Raw genomic sequence first — 18,375 nt, forward strand, 5'->3', positions numbered from 1 at the left:
GCAAGCATAAAGAAATTCAAATAAGATCAGAGTGACACCTGTTGGTTAGCGTGCACACTTGGTAGTGTCAACGAAATCTTAGTTAGGAGGATATACTAAACACATGTACTGTCACAGATGTATTCTAATTCTAATCTATTCTCAGATGAGAGGAAAGGTAGTAACTTCTTAGGCAACATCCTATCACTGATGACTGAATGAAAATGTGGGAATTATATTTGACGGTCAAGTCTTCACACCATGCACCACTTTAGATAGTATATTTCAGATGAGACTATTAGAGTTGTCGTTAGCAGGTATAATATCGCACGTATGTTGAACTTAAAATGATGAGAGGATTCGAAACTTAAAATAGTATGTGTATCTTATTGGTACTGATTGAACCTTTTATGAAAATTACATTGATTTGAAAGTGGACTTATCAATCTTCACGCAGAAAAACAACATAAAGAAGGAGCATGAATATTCATCATTGTAACCTGTTATGTAAATGTATTAGGGAACTATCCTTCCAAGTTAATATCCATAGGTATTTATTAGTATGTTGAGAAAGATAGGAATGATTATATGGCAGTAGATGAATATGAGCTCCGAAGGAGAGCTAATAATTAACTAAAACCTGATATGCAATAGAAGAAAAATTCCAATTCATGAGATATGGTTCTAAATCTCAAAACGCGTCCTGGATACCATGAGAAGACACCCTCAGTCTATTTAGGTTGTTAGGATTCATGTTGTAAATATTTTTCTTTTCCTTTGCTAGGGTGCACCCAAAAAGTTTTTCTTTAGTTACCCAGATAAGTTTTTTAGTTACCCTGATAAGTTTTTCTTTAGTTACCCAAGTAAGTTTTTAGTTGCTTATACGAATTTTAATTACTCACCTATGTTATGAGCTATTTCACTAGTTTAAGTGTCCAAACATATTTGACTTCGTCGTTTCAATCCATTAATTTTACACTTTAGTCCGATCTGATCAATTCTTTAAGGGCTTGAATAGGATGAATTTGATAATTTTTTTTGGACTCATGATTTTTAATTTGATAATTATGAGCTGGATCATAATAGTATTCAGCTGAATAATGGCTTATGCGGAATTCAATAATTTGCCGCATGTTATAGTCTGTCCCTGATTTGAGCAACCAAGATCTGAGCACTTGGTGCAATAGATTTCAGTGGATTTATTGTAAAGAAGACAAAATCAAGCAACATTTCCTTTAGAATGTATAGTGGGTGTCAGATGTATCAAATACCGGCAGATTATCGATAAATTTTGCTTGCAGATATTTTTGCCCGATACCGTCATTTCTTTGTTTCTTTCTTTTTACCCAGAAATGTGGAAGTGCTGAATGAAAGAGTGATATGGAGCAGTTAGAAGAGGAAAGGAAATGATTAATTGTATAATCGAATGGAGAAATAGGTAGACTTATGAGGTTAAGTCCATGTTCACTAGAAATAGGCCAAGTGGTCAGGTGATCATGCAGTTTCCTATACCAGATTTTTTTTTATGGGAGGATAGCTTAACATTTGATTTCTGGATTGAAAAATTTATGTAATAAACAAATATGTAAAAATTTTAAACAGTACTTTCAATGTGTTTCGTAGCGTAGAGACCTAGATTTAAATGGATAAATGCGGTAACAACCTGATAGCATAAGAATTAGAATAAGCAACATATGAGAGTGGTTTCTATATGTGATTTAAGTTTTATTTGGCTCCGTATGGTATGTTTTTCTCTTGTTTGGGAACTCATAGCCCAGATGATAGAATTATATTAGTCGGAAAGGTCATAATTAAGCTAGCCTGGATATTATGCGTCCTCTCAGGGAGCCGGGATAGCGCAATATAAATGAGAACAGTAGTATGCGACAAAATTATTTAAAAAGTGACAATAAAATCTTTAAAAAAACAGTAGTATCAACTATTATCTCAAATAGAATAAACAGCTCTAGTTGATGGAGTTGCACATTTAAATTGGTTGAATCAGATATAAACAAGGTCCAGAGTTTCCATTAAGTTCTAGAAGATGTGGATCAACATTGTGCAGAGGGAATTTTTGTTCAAAAGTCCAGAGCGGAGGTTAAAAGATGTCAGAGCTGTAGAATGTATCTTGAGGTAAATTGAATCTTGTTGTGGTGCAAAAGAGTAATCCCAATTATAAAGGGAACCAAAATGAACCTGAAGAAAAGAGAGTTTGAATTAACGCGAGAAAAATAAAGTGAAGGAACGAGGCTAGCGGGAAAAGGAACAAACATTGAGAACTCACCCTGCGCAATGTAAAGCGAGCTTGCTGGTTGAGTGCAACTACCAGAGTGAGAATTGCATGAAGCAGAAGGGAAGTGACAGAGGCAGAGGGGAGGAGATAGATAAGGGGAGTGGCGTAGAGAGACTTGAGTGGGGAAAGGCGGGGAAATGGGAGGTGACTAAGGTGAGGCGGTCGGGAAGGAAAATGGCGGTGTTTGTGTCGGCGGGGGACCCTTAATTGACTTGAAGAAGGAATTTTGGTCTACTGACTTGTTTTTTCTGAAATAAGTGATGGAAAGGTCAAACAAAATATTAGGTTTCTTGGTTATTTCATTGAGATTGTAATTAGCGTTGAAGTATTGGTTCAAATGGATGTAAAAATTCTCGATTATGTTAAGAAGAGGGCCTTTATTAGCTATTTGGAGGATATCCATGTCTGAATCGATGTTTGTAAATTTATGATTATAGTCGACCATATGTTGGCCAATAGCGGAAAATTTGTTGTATTTGACTGCATTAAAGTGTTCCAAGTATCTTATATTAAAGCTTCTGCCCTACATAAGAAATATTAGAACAGGAATTGCATTTAAGCCTGTAAACGCCTGATTTTGTGTACTTATTAAACCTTGTTAATGTGTAACTTATTATGTAGAATGTGTGAACTGTTGTTGTTAGTTTTAACGCTATTTTAACGCCTTTTTTCTTTAAGATATTAGTAACCTTGTGAATTTCGTTGGTGTAGATGAAAGTAGAAAAAGACTCGTGTTTAGGTACTTCTTTTTTAAGTGTGGTTTTGGGACAGAATTTATGTTTATTGATTATACCTTCAATGAAGTGGTTGCTGAAGCCATTGAATCTTGCTATGCTGCGGATAGTATTCAGTTCAATATGAAGGTCTTTTTTAGTCATGGGCACATCGAATGCTATGTTATATGTTGCTTTCTTGTGATGGTGAGGGTGATATGAATCTTGTCGAATTGTAACAGCTGATTGGGTGGGTTTTCTATAAATTTTATAGGTTAAAGAATCCGGGTGTCTAGTGATGGTAAGGTCTAGAAAGTTAATCTTTTAATCTGTTTCTGATTCCGAGGTAAATTTAATATGAGAGTCGATACTGTTTAATGCTAGAAGTGTGGTGTGGGCATCATTTAAGCTCTCGTTAATAATTACCAAAACATCATCGATGTACCTGGCCCAAAAAAGGATGTTATCAAAATTGTTGTTAATTTTGGTGTCTTCAAGGAAGTCCAGGTAAATTTCTGCAAGAATGCCTGAGGCCAGTGAACGCATTGCAGACCGTTCTGTTGGTACATGGTGTTATTAAACGTGAAAAAGTTATTGTTTACTACCAATTTTTGTAAAGTCTTGAATTTCTAATTTACTCAAACGACTATTTTTATTTAGATTATCTTCAATGATGGGAATTAATTTGGAAATTTGAATGCTGGGGTACATATTTACGATATCAAAGGAGTGAAGTGAGTAGTCAGGTTGCATGCTGAAATTGTTTAGTTTATCTATTAATTCATGTGTGTTTTTAATGGACTTCTTAGATGAAAATTGGTACTTTTTCCTTAGGAACTTTTGGATGAATTGAGAAGTTTTGTACAAAGGGCTCGGTCTAAAGTTAATGATTGGTCGAATGGGAACACCGGCTTTATGTATCTTAGGAAGAGCTCTGGCCGTAGGGAGCCCAGGGTTCATACTTACGAGTTGACTTTTTTCATTTTCGGTAAGCAGAAAAGAAGTACTTTTTAGAGTTTGTTTGAGGAGTCTTTGAATTTTTGGGTGGGGTCTTTTTTAATTATGGAGAAGAAGTCGTCTTTGAAGAAATCTGACGTCTTACTGATGTATTCATTCTTATCGATAATCACTGCCGTGTTGCCTTTATCGGCTTTTGTCACAATTAAGTTGTTGTCTTTTATTTTCTTATTTAGGGCACGCAGAAGTTTCTGATCGGCTTGTACTTTCCTGTTACTGGTGTTGGCATGTGAAATATGAAGGAGGATGTTGTTGAGCTTCTTTTTAATCTCGTATCTTAATTCATCTTGTGTGTCTGGTGGCATTTTTGAAATGGCTAATTCTGATTCTGTTATCATTGTAACAGTTGAACTAATTGCATTCGAATTGGGCCAGTTGTGCTTGGGTCCCTTGGCTAGAATCAGGCGTATACAGGCTTAAATGCAACTCCTGTTCTAATATTTCTTATGTAGGGCAGAAGCTTTAATATAAGATACTTGGAACACTTTAATGCAGTCAAATACAACAAATTTTCCGCTATTGGCCAACATATGGTCGACTATAATCATAAATTTACAAACATCGATTCAGACATGGATATCCTCCAAATAGCTAATAAAGGCCCTCTTCTTAACATAATCGAGAATTTTTACATCCATTTGAACCAATACTTCAACGCTAATTACAATCTCAATGAAATAACCGAGAAACCTAATATTTTGTTTGACCTTTTCATAACTTATTTCAGAAAAAAACAAGTCAGTAGACCAAAATTCCTTCTTCAAGTCAATTAAGGGTTCCCCGCTGACACAAACACCGCCATTTTCCTTCCCGACCACCTCACCTTAGTCACTTCCCATTTCCCCGCCTTTCCCCACTCAAGTCTCTCTACGCCCCTCCCCTTATCTATCTCCTCCCCTCTGCCTCTGTCACTTCCCTTCTGCTTCATGCAATTCTTACTCTGGTAGTTGCACTCAACCAGCAAGCTCGCTTTACATTGCGCAGGGTGAGTTCTCAATGTTTGTTCCTTTTTCTGCTAGCCTCGTTCCTTCACTTTACTTTTTCTCACGTTAATTCAAACTCTTTTCTTCAGGTTCATTTTGGTTCCCTTTATAATTGGGATTACTCTTTTGCACCACAACAAGATTCAATTTACCTCAAGATACATTCTACCGCTCTGACATCTTTTAACCTCCGCTCTGGACTTTTGAACAAAAATTCCCTCTGCGCAATGTTGATCCACATCTTCTAGAACCTAATGGAAACTCTGGACTTTGTTTATATCTGATTCAACCAATTTAAATGTGCAACTCCGTCAACTAGAGCTGTTTATTCTATTTGAGATAATAGTTGATACTACTGTTTTTTAAAGATTTTATTGTCACTTTTTAAATAATTTTGTCGCATACTACTGTTCTCATTTATATGTATATAATTTTTACCCCATTTTTAGGCCATCACTTCATATTTCATTTCACTGCATTAATCTGTTTTAGCAATATAATTTACACTTGTCTTGTCTTGGCTGATGATGGTTCTTAACAGAACCGAAACTAGTACCTAATAATATTGTAATGTTATTGTAAACATTGCAGGATTGATATGTATTGAGAAGGTGGAAATAATTTTTTGTATTTACTTTACGTATAATCTCAACTCAATACGGAACCAATTATGAAGTTTATAACCTTAAATTTAGTATATCCCCGGAAACCTTATCAATTCCAGCTGATTTCCTAGTTTTCAGCTTTTGTATCTTACTGTTGGTATCATAGGTAATTTTTAATACTTCTTTAGTATTAATCACCTCCTCTATCTGGACCTTATCCTTGTAACCGACAATCTTTATTATATACTGCTGACTGAATACTTCTGCCTTTTGAAGATCCTGACATACACACTCCCCTTGTTCATTTATGATTCCTGAAATGTCCTTCTTGGAACCTGTTTCTGCCTTAAAGTACCTGAACGTGCCCTTCCATTTTTCACTAAAATTTGTATGACTGGCAATTATGCTTGCCATCATGTTATCCTTAGCTGACTTCTTTGCTAGATTCAATTTCCTAATAAGTTCCTTCAATTTCTCCTTACTTTCACAACCATTTCTAACTCCATTTCTTTCCAACCTGCACATCCTTCTCAGTCTCTTTACTTCTCTGTTATGATGTAGTGGGTCTTTACCATTCCTTGCCACCTTTATGGCTGGTTTCTGGAATGACAGTTATCTGTAGATGCGTAGTTATCAGTGACTTAACATGTGATACGTTTACAATGAGTTTCCGAAACGACAGTTATCGGCTTCTTCACAGTTATCTCCGCAACGACTGTTAACTGCAGCTAGTGCTGTAGAACTGATTCCAACAAATACCGATATGAGGCGCCACTCGTACTAGGTGTTATATTAGTGAAACATTAGAAAGTGATAATGAACTGGTTATAATATATTTACAGTCATTCATTGTAGTTTTAATGTGCTTGAGTGTGCTGGACTCAACAATATTTCGGTTAGTACGTTTACTTCCATGTTATCACTGGCTTTAGTCACTGATTCCACTTGTATGGTGTCATCTGTCCCAGCTGTTTAGGTTACAATCTCCTCGGAGCATGGTGCCTCTACTGTAGATATATTTTCCAATCCGGGAAATGAATCGTCAAATAAAATAGAACTCCAGTCAAACAGATTTTCAACAGGCTCAAATTGATCTTTCAGTGTACCGTAGCTATAATGTTAAGATCTCTTTCGTCAGGCGTTGAATCATGAGTCCCACCAACAGTTAGTGAATACAATCTGAAATTATGGAGTATTTACCATTAATATTTCCATTTGTACTAAATAATAAATATCTTAGGTACCGGTATGCATTTTATATGAACCTGCTGAATAATAAATATTGATTTTTCATTGGTTTTTTTTTTTTTTTTTTTTTTTTTTAATGCTGTGTCTGTTCTGTCTGTTAGGTCATCAGCCCAGAGGCTGGTTGGATCCTCAAATAGCATCACCAAAGGCTATGTAGTTATAGGGAAACCACAAAAACCAATGGCAGTACCAAAATGAGGCATACTAGGCAAGATGAGGAGTGAGGTAGTTTGTCATTGCTTTCCTCACTGGGCCAGACAGTGCTATTGTAGCACAACTAACACCTTTCATGACACTCAGACACACTGGTTGTGCTCTGAATGCCATTAATCAGCACCACCCATACCCCAGCAGCTTCCATATTGTCACAGCCATGGATGAGACTGGGACTTTGGTGGAAGCTACACTTTGCTCTGGCCTGTGCCAAGAGATGGATGCAAAAGTACTGTATCCATCAAGAAATGACAGCAGGCAGATTTTTAATGCTATTATATCCTTTAACCGGTGAGGTGAGGTCTCATAGACTCCCAATAAACATAAAACATATGGACTTCTTTAATTAAAAATCTTGCAGGGAGCTGTAGTTTATGTTACCTTCTTATCTGTTTCAACACACTTCACACCCTGAGTCAGGGTTGTCTCGCTACGTTCGATTGAAATTCTCAAGTGGACTTCACATCAGCAGTTACAAGATTTTTTTTATCAATGCATGTTGTGTGTAAAAACAATCTGCAACAGTTGCAGTGAGAACAGATTGATATCACACCATCAGTGCAGAACTTACAGCGCCGGAATGATAAGTTCCAAAGTTTGCGGCACTTTTCATTTATGTGATCATTTTCGTTTACGCTTGTTGTGTTCTGGATCGGTGAAAAGTGATCTGTTTGGTAATTGCGGTGTATTTTTATCATTTTACTGATGACAACGATCAAGGTGAAATTTAAGATGATGTCTGCATACTGTGAATAAGAAAGAAGGGGAAATAATATATACCTCATTTTTGCATCATTAGATCCTACGTATTTTCATATTATGAGAGATTATTACATGCTGAATCAGATTGATTGAGATGACTGTGTACATATTTGCCAACCATTTTTCATTGTAGAAAACTTCTGATAGTAAAATGAACTAGATATTCCTAAAATAACCCTAAAAACATTTGCGTAGAGACATCTATTGTAGGACGAGAGATACTAAACATGACGATAGCTGTACTGTTTATTACCGGGGCTTATAAATCTGGATTTAAGTTTCTGAAAACTCATTAAAGTTAACAGCACAGTTAAAGTTACAAGCGCTGTTAGGTAACTCACAGGTAACTGTGGTGTACCAGAAACCGGCCATTAAAGGTACAGACCTGTTTTCACATTCCTCAACAATTGCTTTAAATCCACCCCAGAGTCTGTTTACATTTTTATCTACCATTTTTCACTGATCATAGTTACTTTTTTTTTTTAACTCCCTCTTACCTGTTTTATTAGCCATATGGTACTGCCTAATAGTCCTAATATTTAAGACCTTCCTTTCTATCACATTTATTTTTAACTACTACAAAAACAGCTTCGTGATCACTAGTACCATCTATTGCTTTGGTTTCTCTATAGAGCTGATATGGATTTACTAGCACCACATCCATATTCTTTCGTCTAGTTGGTTCCATCACTTTCTGAATCAGCTGCCCTTCCCAATTAACTTATTTGTCATTTATTAGTCATGCTTCCTGTCGTTTGCATTACCTTCCCAATTGACATTTGGTAAATTGAGATCACCCGCTACTATCACGTTCCTTTCCATATCGTTTCCCACATAGCTGATTATCTTTTCAAATAATTTTGAATCAGTGTCAACACTACCCTCTCGTGGTCTGTACACTCCAGAGACATCAAGTCGCCTATTATCTTTAGAAATGAGCCTTACACCTAGAATTTCATGTTTGTCATCTTTAACTTTTTCGAAGCTTACAAATTCTTTTTTTTTTACCAGAATGAATACTACTCCTGCCATTCCTAAGAGTGTTGTTAATGGAACATTTCCATTCTTGCCTGCTAACAACACTACAGACTTAAACCTGAGTTTCCTCTCACTCTCAGTTAACTGGTACTTAGCTCCACGTAATTGTGTGTAGCAGCGAAACCTCCCCTCTAACACATCATTGTGAAACTTACTAAGTAGTAAGCAATCTACCTTGTACGCAGAAAACGTAACAAAATCTTCATTTTCCTAACAAAAGGTTATATTAACAGACTTTTTATGGAATATTACACATTCACTAATGGATAGCATTACAGTATGTTTAATTTACGATGTCATACGCAGTTATAAGACTGCAATTCTAATATTTAGTCAGTGCACCCCTAGCTTTTATGATTGCTTGCACCCTGCGAGGCATACTTGCAATGCAAGTTGAAGCTGCTGCTGACAACTTTTCATTGTGATTCCAATGAAATGTCTTTTCAAGTAGTTGAAGCTTGGTAGTGATACACTCTTTACTAATTTCAAGTTTCAGACATTGCCACACATTCTCAATCGGGTGAATTACCAGGCCAATCAAAAAGAGGAATTTCTTTCTCTTTCAGAAAAGCTTTAATAGATTTTGCTGTGTGGCATGGAGCCCCATCTTGCATGAAAATCTTGTTTCCACCTTCACTAAACCAGTCCTTCAATTGCGGAATCAGTCTCTTTTCAAGTATTTATCTGTACTGATCCTGACGCATGATATCCTCCACGATCTGAAGACGTCCCATTCCCTTTCCACTTATCACTGACCAAATCATGACCTTGGTAGGATGTTTTACTGTTTGCTGGACATCTCATACTTTTCACTAGACAATCTTCTTACAAACCGGGATTTCTCGCTTGACACCTCAAAAGTTGATTCATCACTGAAGCAAACCTAAAAATTAAGATGATGTGTATGAAATTTAAAGTTGGAAATACTTGTTGGTTTTTCCTAGCTAAAACATCATTTGTTACGGAATTTATATAAGGAACTTACCCTTTTCCAGTCTTCTGCTGTGAAATGTTGGTGTTTTCTTGCCCACTGTAGCCTCCGTTTCATCATTCCCTCAGTAAGTTTGGCTTTCTTAGCTGGTCGACGACATCGGTACCCCAAGCTGCAAATACGTCGACACACTGTTCTCTCAGAAACCTTGTTACCACTGTTGTTCAGTTCTTGGGTTATAGTAGCATAAGATGCCCTTCTGTTTCCTTTCACAATTTTGACGAGCAAACGTTCTGCTCTTGGAGTCAGAATTTTCTTCCTACCACATTTCCCTCGTCTGTTCTTCGGGTAATCTCTCCCAGTTTTATTTGTATTGCTTATACGACACACAGAAGTTTGCGATATTCCTGAATGGGCAGCAATTTCTCGTTGTGTCAGATTTCTGTGCTGCAAAAGTCCCTTCACAAACTCAATCTTGCGAGGAGAAAGGTCCTGAGACTTCCCTATAACTCTGTTATCAAGAAATTGTTTGATTTCCGAAGTAACAAATTTAAAACCACTGCTACCTCATAAAGTTGCTGTTATCAACACAGATTTAGCGTAAATATCTAAAATACAGCAAGACAAACTGTTAAAGATAATTATCAGTAAACCAAACACACATCTGACACAAAAACCGCAGGAATTATTACCTCATATATTTATGCCAAGGTAGGTACTAAGTTAATAGAGTAATAAAGGCGGGAATTTGTAAAGATAGTAAGTTCCAAAACTCGCATTATTATCAAGAATAACATGTCCTACAATGCAAGTATCAACAATGGGTTTGCTGTCTCATAAATCCAAGAATTAGGGTGTCAAGTGAAAAGAATTGCATAAAGGGCCTGTAGTCGAATAATGTGGGCAGGTGTATATTGTATGAGATGAATGAATGAATGAATCTAGTTATATTGAATGCCTAAAAGGTTCTGCTTAGAGGGATTCATTTGTAGACATATTAATCTTCCATGTCTTCAACCATGATGATATTTTTTTTGTAAAAAGTGCAATTGAATATCTCCACCCTGTCTAATTGCTTCTCAAACCTTTTCCCTTCAAATGCACTTTTTACTTTAGCTATTTTCCACCATGAACAAATTATGTGTAGAAACTTGCAGGTGCCCTCAAATCCAGAAAATGTTTCAGTTTCCTTGGACACACACTCAAGTGCTGTAATATTTTTTTCATTGAAAATCACCAGAGCTAGGTTTACATTTTGTTTTTCTATTGAGGTCGGATAGACAGCCTTATAGGCTGAAGTATGTCCAAACTTTACAAGTGCTATGTGCGCAGCGTCAAATTAAAAAAAAAAAAGAGTTTCCTGTCACTATCACAGGGATGGGGAAATACAGATTCTAATTTCTGACCTACAGAAAAGTGCTCAAAAGCCTTCCTATTGATGCAATTATTGTCAGAAACTAAAGCTACTTCTTACGAGTGTTAAGAGATATCTCATTAGAAAGAACAAACCTGTATCCCATTTACTATACCTTTCAAGCTCCAGATCTTGCACAAGCTTCGTAAATATTTATCCCGCTCAAACGATAACAAAATTTACCTACACCGTAAGTTCACACGTACACATATTTATAAACAAATAATGTCACACATGCAAAGGTAACTTTCTTTTCAACATAATTACTCATCGAATATAATTAAAACAATAGTTTAATATTAAAATATATATGATATTGTAGCAACAAGACAACATGAACCCTCGCCATATCGGACACTGACTTGATCACGTGATAATCCCGCACCAAGGACTGTCGTTCTTGTTGGCCTTGGGTCCCATACACTAATTGATTGATGGTGGAAATGTAGTGTAAGTTATTTTGTTCAATTGAAATGATGTAGCTTATGGCATCAAATAAGTTACATAACACAATATTCATATCTTATTTTACAATTCTGAAAACGTTTTCCTTTTCCCTGCATACATTTTTAACGTGTCGTATTCTTTCATTTGTTTTGATGTTCTCGGTTGGAAATGTTTTTTTTTTTTTTTTGGCAGGCCTGTCTATCCAAAGGAAGACGAGACGCCAGTGGAATACATTGACGACGATAGTGAAATAATTGAGGAGATAAAAATGCAGCCAGCTATAGACGAGGACGATCCTGAGGCAGATGTGGACGCCGAACAAGAAGGCAATGTCTTACCTGTGGATGAAATCACAAATCAGAATGTTGATGTTAAGGTAATTCTGGCTCACTCTGGTGGGGGAACACTCTGCTCAAGGTTTAATGTCCCCGTTCCATACGAGGTTTGGCTGAATTTACAGTAGCTGTAGTATCCGACATTGCCAGTTAGTTATGTTCAAAGTAGCATTCCTTTTTGAGATGTAGGTTGATACTTTATGTAGTTTTACAGTTATTTAGATATATTTGAATTCAAGTTTTAGCTTATTTAATTTGCAAGTTAAACTTTGTCATTGTGGGAGCTCAAATTGATGGGGAAGTATTTGATTCTTCCAAAAAAAAAAAAAAAAAAAGATAACTATATGTATTTAACTGTCGCGCTATAGATTCAATGTACATAATTTGAGCTATCGTTGAGACTGTCACCAATCAGCCTCACGACTCCAAAAGTAGTAAATTTAACACTAATCTTGGCCATTTTTAACGATTTACTTTTAAGCCCCTCTCAGCCCTCCTGTCTCAATGGAATCTGAACATCGCGGTTTGTCTCAGCGACACACAAACAATGGACTGCGCATTAATATCAGTTGTTTTCTGTTGTTTTTATATGTCTTCCCCATATATACAGTAGAACCCTGATTCTCCGTTTTTCAAGGGACCATGAAAATAAAACGTACAACACAGGAAAACGGAAAATCCGGGAATGAATGAAAACCATTAACAGTTTGGCTAAATATCACAAAAATGAAATATGTAAAATTATAATCTTACAAAAACTCCTAAACCAAACCAAACTACAGCCCTAATGGGCCTTTGCCTGCCAAGCGACCGCTGCTCAGCCCGAAGGCCTGCAGATTACGAAGTGGCGCATGGTCAGTGTGACGAATCCTCTCGGCCGATATTCCAGGCTCTCTAGACCGGGTTCGCCATCTCGCCATTAGACAGCTCCTTAATTAAATGTGATCATGTAGGCTGAGTAGACCTGGAACCAGCATTTATATCCAGGTAAAATGCCTGACCTGGCCAGGAATCGAACCCGGGCCCTCCGGATGAGAGGTGGGCAAGTTAGACCGCGAAACCGTCATCAAACTTTAATTACCGGTACGCGAGTTCAAATCTCGATACTGCACCCGACAGGGGCATGATCCAAGGACCTTTGGTTAAGATTGGTCATTTAAATTGCAGACGCGATGCTATTTGAGGAAAGAAATCTCAAAATTAATTAATATCAATATCATTGAGACAGATGAAATAAGTTTTTAAAATTTATTCTATAGAATTTCATTATTTGCGATCTATAGCGCAACATCTTCTTTTGTCCAGCGGTGAGCCCGCAGAAGAGTGAAGTCGTGGGTGGGACTGCAATCGGTGGTTCACCGTGGCGTGACTTGAGAGAAGTCATCCCTACCTCACGTTCAAGAAAGTGAGGGGAGGCAAACTTTTCTAAGCGAAATATCGGAGCCATCTTTAAATCAGCTTGGCCAACTTGATTGTCTACGATGTAAAAATTAATAAAATCTGAATTCTGGAGTGGCGTTTCGATTTAGAAGAGATAATTATAATTGGGGCATTTATTTAGAGTGTATAATGTCCTCTTGGTTGATAACTTACGGATGGAGAAAAAATACTTTGTTATATCTGCGTGGAAAATTACCAGGGGCCATCTGGTTAGTGTCAGGACACCCCTTTGATGCGGGAGTTTACCCAGAGTAGAGGGGGGGAAGAGGAAAAACTTTAATTAATTACAGGAGATCCTACGAAAAATAATCGCATGGATGTGTCTCATTCACATCAGGTGAATACTGGTCACCTAATGGTTGCACTATTTGACCTCTAGTGGGTCATGGATAAGCCATATGCAGATTTTAGGTGGGGGAAACTGCCTTCTTGTAAAAAGCACTGCCAAGGGTGCGGCTCCTCACTCGGGACTCTCAGCTCACGAAGGACGAAGCTATGTTTAGCTGGGTTCATAGTATTTCTTTGTTTACTGATTTGAAACCTAAAATTCAAACGCAGGAGAGTAATTCGTGTGAATACTACATTGAGTTGACATACGTGATGCTACTAATTAAACATTTAAACTGTGTCGAGTTGCGAATACTCAGTTCGACTTGTAAAATTATTATTATTATTATTATTATTATTATTATTATTATTACTACACCACGGCCGTGTCGGGTAGTAATAAATGAACAGTGGCTGAGAGGTATAAGATAATTCGATATTGAACCCCGGACTACAAGATACTAATCCGAAATCGTGGCCGGATACCTGCCCTGAACGCAATCAAACGTATTGTGGGAATAAAATAGTGATGTGTTCTGTGCATAGTGTACCAGTAAAATAGCCCGACTTTATGAACTAATTTTAAAGTTAGCATGAAGTAGGTCTCAGGGCAATACTGGATGGTTTCTAGCTAGGGCTTGGTACAGGAGGCAGGGTCCTATCTATAAGAAATTTTTTAAATAGATTGAATAATAGATTTTTATTCAGAAAATACATTTTAAAGTGTACATCACCTTACTGTTGATAGTCGCTGTCTTCAACATCGCCTTTTGATGACCCCAGTTCACCAGGCTGAACGAGGCTGGAACACGTTCTGGAAGTTGCCAATATTACGTTGAGATAAGGCAGGAACACCCACGTTGGCTCGATATGGGTTTGAGTCTCGAACTTTCGACGTTCTGGACGATCTCCGAAGTTCTACGATGTTCTCCGACGATATTCGATTCATATTTAAGCTGCGATATGGTTCTCACATTTCACCTTATTACAGGGAGTTGTCATGGCTTCATGCTCATGAGCGTCGCAGTCTCCACATGTTGTCTCTTCTGCATGGAGTTCTAAACACAGGTGTACCGAATTATCTCTCTTCAAAATTTAATTACCTCTCCTCCTATCATAACCAGTATACACGATCTGGCTCCTGTTTAACAATATCTCTCAGTCACTCCAGGACCTATAACTGCTCCTTTGTAGTCACTGCCGCGAGGCTGTGGAATACCCTACCTGCTACCATTAGGGATTTGCGTTCTCGTTGGAGATTTAAGATGGATTGCCGAAATCACTTTCTGAATACTTCTAGCTGACTTTTCGATGTGTGTAGTGTGAATGAGTGCGTGAATGAGCATATTTTCATAAAAATTAGAAATATATTTGCTAGTTATAGGTTTTTTCTGTGTTTCCATCTCTTATTATCACTAGTGTTAGTTTTATATTTATTATCATGTACACATAGATTGTCGTGTTGTACATTCTATAATCATTTTTTATTACAATCTCCAAATTTTCTATTAGTACCATATTATTTTAAAAAGATTTGTTGTATTTAAATATTATATGTACGTTAATTATTTTAAATATTGTGGTTAAGTGTAAGAGAGGGCCTTGAGCCCTAACTTCGCCACGAATAAAGACGAATTACTCACTCACTCACTCACTCACTCACTCACTCACTCACTCACTCACTCACTCACTCACTCACTCACTCACTCACTCACTCACTCACTCACTCACTCACTCACTCACTCACTCACTCACTCACTCACTCACTCACTCACTCACTCACTCACTCACTCACTCACTCACTCACTCACTCACTCACTCACTCACTCACTCACTCACTCACTCACTCACTCACTCACTCACTCACTCACTCACTCACTCACTCACTCACTCACTCACTCACTCACTCACTCACTCACTCACTCACTCACTCACTCACTCACTCACTCACTCACTCACTCACTCACTCACTCACTCACTCACTCACTCACTCACTCACTCACTCACTCACTCACTCACTCACTCACTCACTCACTCACTCACTCACTCACTCACTCACTCACTCACTCACTCACTCACTCACTCACTCACTCACTCACTCACTCACTCACTCACTCACTCACTCACTCACTCACTCACTCACTCACTCACTCACTCACTCACTCACTCACTCACTCACTCACTCACTCACTCACTCACTCACTCACTCACTCACTCACTCACTCACTCACTCACTCACTCACTCACTCACTCACTCACTCACTCACTCACTCACTCACTCACTCACTCACTCACTCACTCACTCACTCACTCACTCACTCACTCACTCACTCACTCACTCACTCACTCACTCACTCACTCACTCACTCACTCACTCACTCACTCACTCACTCACTCACTCACTCACTCACTCACTCACTCACTCACTCACTCACTCACTCACTCACTCACTCACTCACTCACTCACTCACTCACTCACTCACTCACTCACTCACTCACTCACTCACTCACTCACTCACTCACTCACTCACTCACTCACTCACTCACTCACTCACTCACTCACTCACTCACTCACTCACTCACTCACTCACTCACTCACTCACTCACTCACTCACTCACTCACTCACTCACTCACTCACTCACTCACTCACTCACTCACTCACTCACTCACTCACTCACTCACTCACTCACTCACTCACTCACTCACTCACTCACTCACTCACTCACTCACTCACTCACTCACTCACTCACTCACTCACTCACTCACTCACTCACTCACTCACTCACTCACTCACTCACTCACTCACTCACTCACTCACTCACTCACTCACTCACTCACTCACTCACTCACTCACTCACTCACTCACTCACTCACTCACTCACTCACTCACTCACTCACTCACTCACTCACTCACTCACTCACTCACTCACTCACTCACTCACTCACTCACTCACTCACTCACTCACTCACTCACTCACTCACTCACTCACTCACTCACTCACTCACTCACTCACTCACTCACTCAAACCCCAAGGTAAATATCTCACATAATAATACTTAACTTCATGATAATCAACGTAATCTAGTTCCCTTCTATACCTGTCTTTTTATAACCCTGTACTGTTTAACTGCAGTAATATCAATTATTTCACCAGATATGCTTTAAGAATGAAGCTTTTATTATATTGAAGTTTTACTCAAACACATGAATCATTAGTTTAATCAGCTGAATTTTATTACATCAATTGTTCCTAATTGTATTTTATTATATCGGAGAGATTATCATAGAAAGAGTGGTGGTCATGCTCAATTACCTGCTTCAGTTCCTGCAAATGAGTGAACTTAGATATTGTGATTGGCAATTGTGCAGTGTACAAACTGCGTGGTTCACCAATTGGAAAACTCATTCTCCTCCTTTGTGGAAGTTCTTCCCACTCTGCTGTGTGTTCCAATTTGTAATTTATTCTTCCATCAGGTAAGTACTGCAGTTGGCGGATATCTGTCACTACAGGGTCGCCAGATTTTCTTCCAGACCGTAATGATGGGAGGTTTGATTTATGCTCAAAATCCTTAAAGAACCTGAAGTCGACACTTTTCACATTGTATGGTTTCGTGAGTCTGGCTTGCCTCATTCTTGCTATATAATCCATGGGCGAATTAATTGGTGGAGAGAAGTAGTGCTCTAGAGTGGTATGGACATTATCACATTCCATCATAGTGTGCCCCTTTTCCAGATACAGTTGTTCCACGGTGATGTTCTTAGATCTAGCGGCATTACTTAAGGCGCTGGCTAAAACCTTGTTCCTATTCTGATAATTACAGCCATCAGAAATTAAGGTAACCTTATTGGTTGTAGGTGGCAAATTTTCAATAAAATTAACTATGCATGATGTAAATTCATTTGCACTTACACCACCATTGCCCTCGTGCCATACATAAAGTGTAACATCACCGTTTCTTAGATCATAAATTGTGAAATTGTGTACTTGAAGTTTCTGTCTGTAGTATGTCTTGGATGCTAGCAACTTAGGACACAAAAGAACACTTTGAAGATCCATTGTTACCACAACATGATAATCAGTACTGGCCTCCTTAACTTTATTCTTCGCTTCCCGAGCCTCGTCTTTCCTTAGGAGGTGTTTTTGATCTTCTTCTCCTACTTGACCAACTTTATATGCACAGCAAATGTTGCACTGGTCTTTTTTAGGCAGATGAATATCAATTTTGTCTTCTTCCAACGTACCATGAAAAGGGTTCTACAGCTCGGAGATTTGTTGTTTTCGTCACACCATTCCTTGTAGACTGAAAACATATGTAATTTTGATCGAAAAGTTGGCTCAACGTATACCTTTTTCGTGGACTTTCGACAATAATGGCTGGGAACTTTAGGTAAAACTCCAAGCCACTCATGAATTGTCTTCAATTTTCTTTTTCTTCTTGATGGACATAGGTACATCCTGCTTTTCTTGGGCACGTTTCTTCAATGGACTGCTTCGGGCATCGGTGTCTGAATTATCTGCTCCCTTACCAGTAGAAGTTGAAATATGTTCGACGTCCTTTACATGTGTCCATCTCTTGTAACTGTCCTCACCAATTCCCAAAGTGTTTATGAAAAATGTTCGGCAAACA

At 38.1% G+C, this 18,375-nt stretch overlaps 1 protein-coding gene across 2 annotated transcripts in view; it reads left to right on the plus strand.

The window, feature by feature from the left end:
• Positions 1-18,375, plus strand: part of IFT57 (intraflagellar transport 57) — a 175,299-nt gene that overhangs the window by 80,688 nt on the left and 76,236 nt on the right. For both annotated transcript variants that reach the window (XM_067154084.2, XM_067154083.2), the window contains exon 5: positions 11,836-12,019. In XM_067154084.2, coding sequence (XP_067010185.2) covers positions 11,836-12,019 — 184 coding nt within the window. The remainder of the gene's footprint in view (positions 1-11,835; positions 12,020-18,375) is intronic.

Source organism: Anabrus simplex, chromosome 9, assembly GCF_040414725.1.
Source record: "Anabrus simplex isolate iqAnaSimp1 chromosome 9, ASM4041472v1, whole genome shotgun sequence".
In the NCBI taxonomy this organism is placed as follows: domain Eukaryota; kingdom Metazoa; phylum Arthropoda; class Insecta; order Orthoptera; family Tettigoniidae; genus Anabrus; species Anabrus simplex.